The sequence below is a fragment of the Manihot esculenta genome, chromosome 9, assembly GCF_001659605.2.
Source record: "Manihot esculenta cultivar AM560-2 chromosome 9, M.esculenta_v8, whole genome shotgun sequence".
Taxonomy (NCBI): Eukaryota; Viridiplantae; Streptophyta; class Magnoliopsida; order Malpighiales; family Euphorbiaceae; genus Manihot; species Manihot esculenta.
The window spans coordinates 31,192,415-31,203,501 of record NC_035169.2 but is presented as its reverse complement, the minus strand read 5'-3'; the positions used below and the strand labels follow the sequence as shown (position 1 = coordinate 31,203,501).

The 11,087-nt window shown below is 37.5% G+C and overlaps 1 protein-coding gene and 1 long non-coding RNA gene across 4 annotated transcripts; one reads left to right on the top strand and one right to left on the bottom strand.

Annotated features, from left to right (window-relative positions):
• Positions 1 to 3,140: 3,140 nt before the first annotated feature.
• On the top strand, positions 3,141 to 4,311 carry LOC110622042. Its single transcript, XR_002489045.2, has 2 exons — positions 3,141 to 3,657; positions 3,862 to 4,311. It is a non-coding gene; the product is annotated as an uncharacterized LOC110622042 (long non-coding RNA).
• Positions 4,312 to 4,443: 132 nt separating this feature from the next.
• On the bottom strand, positions 4,444 to 8,598 carry LOC110622041 (importin subunit beta-1). 3 transcript variants are annotated; one of them, XM_021766390.2, is made up of 3 exons: positions 8,349 to 8,598; positions 4,999 to 7,429; positions 4,444 to 4,886 (listed from the first exon to the last, which is right to left on the bottom strand). In XM_021766390.2, exons 2-3 carry the CDS (start codon positions 7,416 to 7,418, stop codon positions 4,688 to 4,690), a joined length of 2,619 nt encoding a protein of 872 aa, XP_021622082.1. In that variant the 5' UTR covers positions 7,419 to 7,429; positions 8,349 to 8,598; the 3' UTR covers positions 4,444 to 4,687. The 3 variants fall into 3 exon arrangements, with proteins under 3 accessions (XP_021622082.1, XP_021622083.1, XP_021622081.1); XM_021766391.2 differs by having other exon boundaries at positions 8,392 to 8,598; XM_021766389.2 differs by having other exon boundaries at positions 8,331 to 8,597.
• Between the last annotated feature and the right edge of the window lie 2,489 nt (positions 8,599 to 11,087).

The following is an 11,087-nucleotide window of genomic DNA, read 5'->3' as shown; positions in this document are numbered from 1 at the left end:
TACTGTATACTCATGATGCATGAAGTATGCTAAAAGCAGTTTATTTCTCAATTAAAAGCTTTAAGTTGAGTTCCACTCACCTCTGGCTACTTGGACTAACTCTGCAGGCTCTGAAAACTCTGAGCAGGACTCACTGCTGCTCTCTCTGGTTCCTCTGGTCTGTGTAAGCACAGATAGACTCAAATGAGGGACCAAACTAGCTTATGAACCACTCTATTAAACTCCCCAAGAATCCCCTTAAACTCACTCTAAAACTCATGCAACGCATGCAAAGGAAAGATGGACAGAACACTTTCGGCGGCAGGTTCGGCGGCCGAAATTCCTTTCCAGAGACGAAACTCAAGCACCTTCGGCGGCCGAAGCTCTACTTTCGGCAGCCGAACCCTTTCGGGGGCAAGTTTCGGAGACCAAAAGGCACTCCAGAGACGAAAGTCTCTCACCTTCGGCAGCACCTTCGGCGGCCGAACTTCCCTCCAGAGCCGAAAGTCCAAAAGCTCGGGGGCAAGCTTGGGCAGCCGAAGCCACCTCCTCATGGGTTCGGCGGCCGAATGCACCTTCGGCGGCCGAACCTGAGTTCATCAGCAGGGCAGAAACTTGCCCTGCCTCTCGCCAAAAGCACCAAAACCCTCTCAATCTCAACCACCTCAATTCCTCAACTTGCATACACTCATGTATATGCTCAAAGGGGTCATCAACTACCTAACAACCCCAACAACACATAACATACAACACATAAACAAGCTCTTCTTCCAAAATCATCAAAAACTCTCTTTTTAACCCTATTCATGCAACTCTCCCCCAAAACCCCATAAAACCGTCAGAAAACATAAAAACAAGCTCAGGATCTTCACTTACCTCTGGAAACCAAGAAGATGAACGATCCTAACGTGGAGTTTTGGAGAAACTCTCCTTCAAACTCTCCAAACTTCACAACTTTGAGTTTTTTTGCTTAAACCTTCAAAATCCCATAAAAACTAATCAAATCTTTGCAAGATTGAATGAAAACATGGAAGAATACTCACAAAGGACAGAGTCTCACCTCAGAAGACAAAAGAAATGGTGATCTTACCGCTTCAACCGACTGAAGGCCGTTTTATAGGTGGCTGGCTAGACCACCTTCGGGGCCTATCGTGAAACCGAAAGCCATGCATGTTCGGCGGCCGAACCTTAACTTCGGCGGCCGAACCTGGCTTTTCTGCCTTGGTTCAATTCATTCAAAAACTCATTTCCTTAGGCTTTAAAAACGATAAAACATACCAAAACATGTTAGAAAAACATCACTCTCACCCTTCTAGAGACTTCCGACATCCAAAACTCCATCGAAAAGTAGAATTCCGATGCCGGACTCTAGCCGGGTATTACACAAACACTTGCCTTTGGTGTGCTTCACATATAAAGTGGGCTCATTAGGACTTCTTTGAAAGTCTTGATCAAGTAAATGAGAATCCATTCTACTGTACCAAGCTCTTGGAGCTTGTTTTAACCCATATAAGGCTTTATAAAGCTTGTAGACATGATCTTTACAACCAGTAATTTCAAATCCTTCAAGCTGTTCAACAAAGATTTCTTCCTCCAAGTTGCCATTGAGGAATGCAGACTTGATATCCAAGTGAAAAATCTTCCATTTGTTTTGAGTAGCAAGTGCAATTAACAATCTCACAGTATCATGCCTTGCAACAGGAGCAAATGTGTCTCCATAGTCAATACTAGGGACTTGAGCATATCCCTTAACAACTAGCCTTGCTTTGTACTTGAACACACTTCCATCAGGATTTAATTTAACTCAGTATACCCATTTAGCTCCAATGACCCTCTTATTCTGAGGTCTAGGGGGTGAGAATCCAAGTTTCATTCTTTTTAATCATCCCAATCTCCTCCTGCATTGCAACTATCCATGCATCATTGGTTGAGGCTTCAACATAGTTTGAAGGTTCTGAAATAGCCAGGTTACAACTCTCATAAATCTCAGCAAGAGATTTGGTTCTTAGTGGAGGTGAATCAACATCAGAATCCGTATCGAAATTAGAATCTGATTCTGGAACTGCAGGAACAGTTCTAGTTTTCTGCTGATTTGAAAAACAATACTCAACTTGACTTGTTTTTCAATTTCAATAAGCATCTTCATCAATCTTCACATCCATACACATAACTACCTTCTTGGCTTCAACTTTGTACACTCTATAACCCTTCGATTGAGCTGCATAACCCAAAAAGATACCAATCTTTGCCTTATCATCAAGCTTGCCTCTCTTTACTGCAGGAACATGGATGTAACAAGATGAACCAAACACTTTCACATGTTTTGCTGATGGTTTTGAACCAAATCAAGCCTCCACATGTGTCATTCCTTGCACTAACCTTGTAGGAAGCCTGTTGAGAAGGTATACAGTTGTATGTACAGCTTCTGCCCAGAAATTCTTTGGTAATTTCTTCTCAATCATCATGCATCTAGCCATCTCCATTACTGTTCTATTCTTCCTCTCTGAGACACCATTTTGTTCAGGAGAATAACTAACTAAAAATTTGATGCTTGATTCCCAAATCTTCACAGAATTTGTTAAACTCACCAGAAGTATACTCAGTACCATTATCTGATCTCGAAGTTTTTAATTTGCAGCTACTTTGCCTTTCAACAAGAGCTTTAAATTTTTTAAATACTAAAGAAACTTGAGATTTGTTGGTGAGAAAATAAACCTAAGTCATCCTTGTCAAATCATCAATAAAGAGGATGAAATACAAGTTGTTACTCATGGAAGCTGTCCTCATTGGTCCACATACATCAATATGAATCAATTCCAGCTTTTTCTTAGCCCTCCATGTTGCATTATCGGGAAAAGATTGTTTATGAGACTTGCCAAGTTGGCAATTTCCACACACACTACCGTCAAGAAAAATTTGAGGCATATTTCTAATCATTTCTTTACTTTGCATGTATTTTGAGAGAATTCAAGTTGTAGTGGCCAAATCTTTTATGCCACAAATCAGATTCAACATTTCTAGAAATATATGAGGTGTGTTGTGTATTGTTGAACCGAATTCCAATTTAAAGGAAAGTTATTACCTACCATTTTAACTTTAACAATTTCAGCACCATGAGATTAAAAAATGGAGCACACATTGCACACATTGTCTTTGAATGACAAGGAATAACCCTTCTTCAACTTTGTTATCTTCTTTTGGTATGGTAATTAGTGATTGTAAATCTCTTGCATTTGAGATTTTTACAGTCTCTTTTCAGTGTGTTAGGAGATCTGCGAATGGAGTTACTTATGTTTTAGTCCAGACATTTCGTTCTTTGCCAGGTTCTATGAGGTGGTTTGTTTTACCACCTTCTTTTATTGTTGATGCTTTGTCTTTTATTTTGCACTAATGGATAAGCTCCTTTTAAACAAAAAATAAAGGAAAAAGAAGTTTCAGAAATAGCAGAAAATATATCATGTGAGATTGGAATATGAGAGTGAATTCTGATTGCTAGAAGGAGCAACCAAATACACCTTCTCCCTCTAGTTTTCTAGAGAGAGATTTTTTCTCTGAATCTTTCTGGTTTTTGGAGCTTAGTCTTCTCTCCTGCCGACCAGTCAATCTCCCTTGCCCCTTTCGAGCAGGGGATCTTCTTCCTCACTGCCCGGAGTGTGGGTTCCTCCACACCTCCAGATGGTTGTTTTGTCTTGTTTGATTGTTTTTGTTTCTTGCTTTTTTTGTTTTGAGAATAGTGGATCTAGCGGTGAAAGGGCGAGAGATCTATAGATATGCAATTCCCCGTGTTCTTTTTCTTGTCTTGGATGTTTAGTTGGTCTTGCATATAGGTTCTTTTGCCTCTCTTGTTCCAGATCTGATCTCTCAGTGCTATTCTTTCTTCAGGAGGTCAGAGATGCTTTTCTTTCACAGACGTGCCTCAAATGGTTATCTCAGTGACATTCGCTACGCCCCTCTGGTGGGTTGCTCCGGTCTCTGAGCTCTGCTTCCATCTTGTTCTTATCAAAGTTGGTTAAGGTGTTGAGATTGAGATCCTGTGTTGTGCTGTCGTCGATGCTTTTGATCTGATCTCACCATCATAGGAGTAGTGTGTTTGGTTGCTATCCCTCTACTTCTCTTGAAGTTGCGTTTGAGGCTGTTGGGGAATAGTTTTTGGCCGCTGATGATGGTTTCTTTAGGTTGCTACGGCATTGTGGTTTCCTAACGAAGTGAAACTGTTGGCTTGTTTATTAGGGCTTTACGCTTTTTGTTAAGGATGGGTTGGGCTTGGTGTTGGTTAGGGTTGTAATCTGTTTATCTTTGAACATGATGTAATGGATTTTAACTTTTTTTTAATGGGATTTTTTATATTTTTGAAAAAAAAAATTTCTAATTGCCAATCGGGTACACATAAAAAAATCCATCAGGTACAGAAAATGTCCAAACACAGACGTATATGTCGAAGATGGCAGAAGAAATCAGTAAATATGATCTAATCAACCACCGAGAAGTGGTATTATTCCATCAAGCATTCAACTCAAGAATCTCTCCCCCATCCCAAGAGTAGATTACAAGAAAATTAGCATGACCTCATTTTCTTTCTAGGCCCTTGACACTTTTAATCAGAGATTAAAAAGGAGAAGAGCTAAGTGTCCCATTTGATCTAACAAGAATCAAATCAAGTCATAAACAACTATTTTACTCGCAATAGATGATGTATTCTACCTGCACATCATGAAACCATAATCCGTGCAATTATCCCCTGGGTCCAATTTGCTGTCTCCTTAAGCTGTTGATCATTAGATTGAAGACACTCGCCAAGAAAATCAACATAGAATGTGTTGTCTCGAAACAATAACTTTGTGTTGGAACCAAGAGCGTCTGCCACATCACCCATCAATGCAACTGCAGCTCTTGTCACGCTCTCATCCCTGCAAAATATATAAACAAGACAATAGAAGAGAACAAATTAACTACAAAAGTTCAGTGGACAATAGAGAGGGACTCTGTAAGGAGGAGAGAGAATATAAAAAGAAAAGATACCTTTGGCTCTCTCTGAAGAGCAATTCTATGAACTGCAAAAGATGTCCAGCATGTGGAAGCATCACCTCTGTCTTGAAATTTTTGAATCCCTGAAGAATACCAGAATAAGCTTCACAGATGCTACACTTGAGCTGGTTACCATAGTCAATAAACTCCTCATCACTGGTATTCATCTGGGCACAAATTTGAGCAGCACTCTGCATCATTGTTATTGCAGGCTCGATGTACTTCACGAATTGCTCCCCTATTGCAAGAGCAATATCCCCAAAACAAGAGAATATGGAAGGCTTGACAGATCGATGGAGTTCAGCACTTTGGAGATCACGGATAAGGTGGCTCATGATCCCATCACAGTATGGTAAAATCTTGTCATCCATTGCACGGCAAATGTCCCCTAACACCCCAATTGTGATGGCACAAACCTGATACTCCTCAAAATTCTGCAATGCCATTTCCAGATACTTGTATAATTCAGGCATGTATTTGCCAAACTCTGACCCAGAGGCATAAGCCAGAGCACCAATTGCTAGCATTGCTTCCTCATGCGCTGTAGAGTTTCGGCAAGCCAACACACGGAGGAACAGAATCATAATTGGATCTGCAGCCTGAAGTATAATGGTCTTGGTCTCATCGGTGCTGCCAAGTTTCTGGATGATGACTTGTAGAACACCACAAAGTGAAGCCTGCAAATCTCCTTGATTCTCTCTGTCATCTGAAGATACAATCTGAACATTTAGAGTCTGCCCTAACTTGTTCATGATGACTGGGAGCAGCTCCGCAATAATATGGGATGTTTCTACAATATTGGAAGACCTGATAACCTCATTCAAGGTTTCATATGCAGAAGACCTGAGCTTTGAGTCACCCCCATCTGTACGCTCAGCAGTTTTAAGAAGTTGAGAGATGATGCCAGGAAGACAAGGAGTGAGGAGAGAGGAGCTACTTCTTGCTCCCTCACATCCCTGAGCAAGGTAATAGATTGCCCCACAAACCTTCTCAGCTACATGTGGAGCATCATTGATACTCTCCAGTAAAACTGCCACAATCCGATGGAGGTTCTCACTAGAAATCACAGAAAATCCATTAGCGGGACTGTGCAACAACTCAAATACACGACTGAGTGTCCATCCAGTTGTGTCCTTCACATGTTTATTTTCATCCCTCATAGCATTAAGCAGAAAATCTAAGCCAGCATTAACTAGTGGGATAAGAATATCAACACTTGGGCCTTCAAGAATTGAGCCAAATGCATATGTAGCTGCCTCACGACAATGCCAATCTGGCTTTACAATGTTAGCCTCCACAAAAGGCATTACGAGAGGCACAATCTCATCCCCAACGGTTCTGGCAATAAGACCTAGACATGTCCCACCTGCCATGGATATATTCCAAATGCTATCATCCTGACCCTGATCTTCATCTTGCTTCAGTAATGTTTCCAGCAACATAGGAACGAGAGACGGAAGGGCCTTCTTTATGAAATGAGAATGAACAGGCTCAGAGTCTCCACTTTCAAGACGATTATATTCTTGACGCTCTATCTCTTCATCACAGATGGAGCTCCAGAACTCAATTGCTTGGAGGGAAACTGTCTCTTCATCTCCTTTTACTGCATTTGATGTGAGTTGAAAGAGGGTCTGCATATAAGGTTCAAGCACTTCATAGTATGTTGATGCTATTGAAACAAGACACTCGAAAGCACCCTGTCTAATCTCTGCCTCTTTGGACAATGCTGTCTCACAGACCACCTTCATTATGTAATTTCGCTCCATTTCATTTTCAAAGTTGGTCTGTGCAAAATCCAAGGCATTATATAAAGCCCTTGTTGCTGCAAGGCGGACTTCAGGACCATGTTGTACAAGGGTCATGCCTTGGACAACTGCAGTAAGAACAGAATTCACTTCGTCTTGCACAAGATCCTGATTGGATATTCCCTCACAAACATAGCCAAGAGTTTCCAGGGTTGCCTGTTTTAGTGCTGCAGGACGATCTTGCTGGGTCATATTGTTGAGCAACAATCCAATTAGATCAGGCCATTGCTTACGGGGAATCTCAATGGAAGCAACCTTGGCAATTACTTGGGCAGATGTATTTCTTGCCTCCTGCACAGATGAACCAAGTGTTCTCAATAACAAGTCTTTGATTTGAGATTTAATGGAAGTTTCAATCATCATCCATTGTTGGACAAGATGTTCTTTTCTCGTGGCATCTTTTGCATCCAAAGAGTTCTTGAGTAAAATACCAGCCAATCGACGAGATTCATTAGGCTTATCATCGTTTGCAAGTTCAACTGATAAAGAAAAAAGGAAAAGAGGCAAATTCTGCTCTTGGAACTGCCTAAGATTAACCTCCCCCTCATTTCTAAATTTTGCATCCAGCGACTGGGCAGACAACAGAATTGAAGTGATCTCCAAAGCCATTTCTTTCAACACTGTACAGAAACAAGATTCTGTTAAATGAAGACACTAATACTGAAAAGGCCCGCAGATGGCCACAATCTAGTAGTTGGAGAACTGCAGAAAAGCAAAGAGAAGAGAACTGCAGAAAAGCAAAGAGAAAACAAGTATATGGATATTCAGTAGAACTACACCCATGTTGTATGACCAAGGGCTTGGAATTATATAAATCAGAATAGCATATGCACACGTTTTATCACCTAAATGCATCTAGTAGAATAGAAATCACATATCCCAATATAAGAGACTTGCTCAATAAGACCAAGCACTAAATTCTCTGCAATTCAATGCTTTGATTTCTAAAAAGCAAATAACAAAAACACAGTTCGGCAAATTTATAAATAGAATAATGGAAATGATCCAGATCTTGACTGAACCACCAATCAACTGAGAATTTGGATCAAAAGCAATTAGTAAGCATTCCAATTTAGGCAAACGCCAAAACCAGATAAAACAGCGGCAAATTCTGAACAAGAAATGCATACATTGCTGCTTGAAAACTAATTCTACCTGCAGAATTTCCCAAAACATTGAAGCTTCAATTTCATGATCCAAGGAGAAAGAAGTTCCTCATACTAATGATTTTCAATTCCCAGTTTAAATCAAAACAATTATTTGATGCACAATCAAGTGCATAACCCTTTTACTAATGCCATAGCCCTTCCGAATTCAAATTTTATATCTAGCTACTAATCAGCTAAGCAAATACGCAAACAAAGCCCGAAGAAAAGCATTAATATCCTATTTCCATTGTTGCACCACAACGAATCAAAGACGAATTACTACAAATTAGCAAAGATATAACAAACAAGCAACAGATCTTATAGTGAAACGAAAATCACAAGACACGGATAGTGATTAAGATCAGAGACATGCCTAGCAATAGATAGAAACCTGATAAATCCCTGAAAAAACCAAATCCCTACTGAAGATAAACCTGGGGTTCTCTCTCTCTTTGGCTGCCTCTTCCGCGCCCTCTCGCTGTGCTATTGTAGAAGGAAATGAAGCTAAGATGAAGAGAGAAATCGCCGAATTGATTACTACTGGAGCGTTTAGGTTTTGAATCTGTGGAGTATTATATAATCTATTTCGAATGAAGAGAAGAAGCGGGAGGTGGGGACTCTCGGTGGAAACTTTCGGGCAGGGATCTGAAAGACCCTAGATTTTGAAAATTCTCACGTGTGTGTTATGCCACACACGTTCGGACTTCTAACGGTCTAAAATTTAATTTCTCTATTGGGCGATTTAATTCGCTCTGGCAACTGGCAAGATCGGGTCCGGCCCATCACCCGCTTTTTATATTTTAATATTTATATATGCTATTTAAAATATTTAAAAACAATTTAATTTTTAATTTTTAAAACATTTAAATACATAAAATTTAATAATAAATTAATTTCAATATCCTCTATTATTATATTCTAAATTTTTTAAAGTATTTTGACAATATTATTTAGTAGCTTTTAATTAAAAATAAAATTCAAAACTTTATTTATTAATAATAATATTTAGAAAGAAGATGTGTAGTTTAACTTATAAGTTGATAAAATCAATATTTAACAAATCATAAGTAACTATTGAAGGTTTCATACCAACAGCAGCTCCATATCTGTTTGATAAATCCATAAATCTGTTATTATTAAATATATATATATATATATATGAAAATTTATTTTTTATTATTTGAAAGTAAAAAATAAATAAATTATTTTTTTATTTTCAGAATTAAATACTTTAATCTCTAAAATTTAATTTTTTTAAAAAATTATACTATTCAATAATTTGTTAAATCAATTATATAAATATGATAAAAAAAATTAGAATATAATTTAAAAATATTCATGATAAGAATTACTTTTGCCTTTAATCCCTAATTTTTTTCTATTCTCATCATTAATAGTCACCCAGATACCTTGAAAATCCATTCAACCTTTTGAGCATAAGTAGCTAGGAGCCTCGATGAGTAAAGAAGAGCCCCACAGAGCGACGAGTGGTGAGTAGCGAGCATGCATCGAAGAACCCATGGAGCGATGAGCGAAGAGGAGTTCATGAAGCAATAAGCGACGAGTAGCCAATGTCGAGGAATTGCTTGGAGAGATGAGCGGCAAGAAGTCATATGGAATGATGAGTGCTCAGAGCGACAATAGAGATATGTAAGAAGACGGGCAGTGAGGAGTTACTCTGAGCACTGGTTGAACGGTAACAACATGGAGTCAGTTGAAGCTTGAATCTAGATTTTGCTTAGTTTGATTTTTGTCAAATGTCCTAAATTTGTTGGATGAAAAATTTTTAAAAATAAAAATTTTATTCAATTGAATTTTACTGCGTTAACATGTGAATGCAGTTTTTATTATTACAAGAATTGTTGGGATGAAAAAATTTTAAAAATAAAATTTTTATTCGATTGAATTTTAATGCTTCAACATGTGATTGCAGTTTTTGTTGTTTTGATTCCTGTAATGTGATGGTAATATTAAATAGATATTTGATTTTTTATAATAAAATTGTAAATTATAAATTTTATTTTTTATTATTTATTTATTTTAATCATAAAATAAATATAATTTAATAAATAAAAATATATTTATTTAAATAATAACATAAATTATTTAATATAATAAATTAATAATTATATTATTTATTTTAATAGTAAAATAAATTATATCAAAATATCATTTTTAGTGAATTTACATATAACGGTTGTAGTTGTTTAAAATTGGGTAATTTACGATTTAGTCCCTGGGTATTGCCATTATTAACAAGTCAGTCCCTGTATTTTCAGAAACCTATTAAAACGTTCTTATATTTTATTTCCGTCAACGAAATAGTCCTTCCGTCCTATTTTCCGTTAAAATTAGATAAAGGAGGAGAGAGAAAATTTTTAAAATCCAATTTTACCCTCAAATAAAACTATTTATTTAGTCCTTATATATTGTAATTATTAACAAGTTAGTCCTTACATTTTCAAAAATCTATTAAAATATTTTTATTTTTTTTCATATCTATTAAAACGTCCTTATTATTTTTTTCCATCAATGAAATAGTCCCTATCTTTTCTCACATCTATTAAAACATCCTTATCGTTTATTTAAGTCAACGAAATAGTCCCTCCTCATCGTTTCTTTCTGTCAACGAAATCGTCTCTCCCTATATTTTTAGAAATTTATTAAAACGTCCTTATTGTTTCTTTTTGTCAACGAAATAGTCCCTATCTTTTCTCAGATCTATTAAAACATCCTTATTGTTTCTTTTTATCAACAAAATAGTCCCTATCTTTTCTTTCCTCCTCCTCCTCCTCCTCCTCCTCCTCCTCCTCCTCCTCCTCCTCCTCCTCCGAAAAAGAAGAAGAAGAAGAAGAAGAAGAAGAAGAAGAAGAAGAGAAAGAAGAAAAAGAAGAAGAAGGAGAAGAAGAAGAAGAAGGAGAAGAAGAAGAAGAAGAAAAAGAAGAAGAAGAAGGAGAAGAATGAGAAGAAGAAGAAGAAGATAAAGAAGAAAAAGAAGAAAAAGAAGCAAAAGAAGAAAAAGGAGAAGAAGCAGAAGAAGAAGGAGAAAAAACAGAAGCTGAAGAAGAAAAAGGAGAAGAAGCAGAAGAAGAAGAAGCAAAAGGAAGAAGAATTGATGAAGAATAAAAGG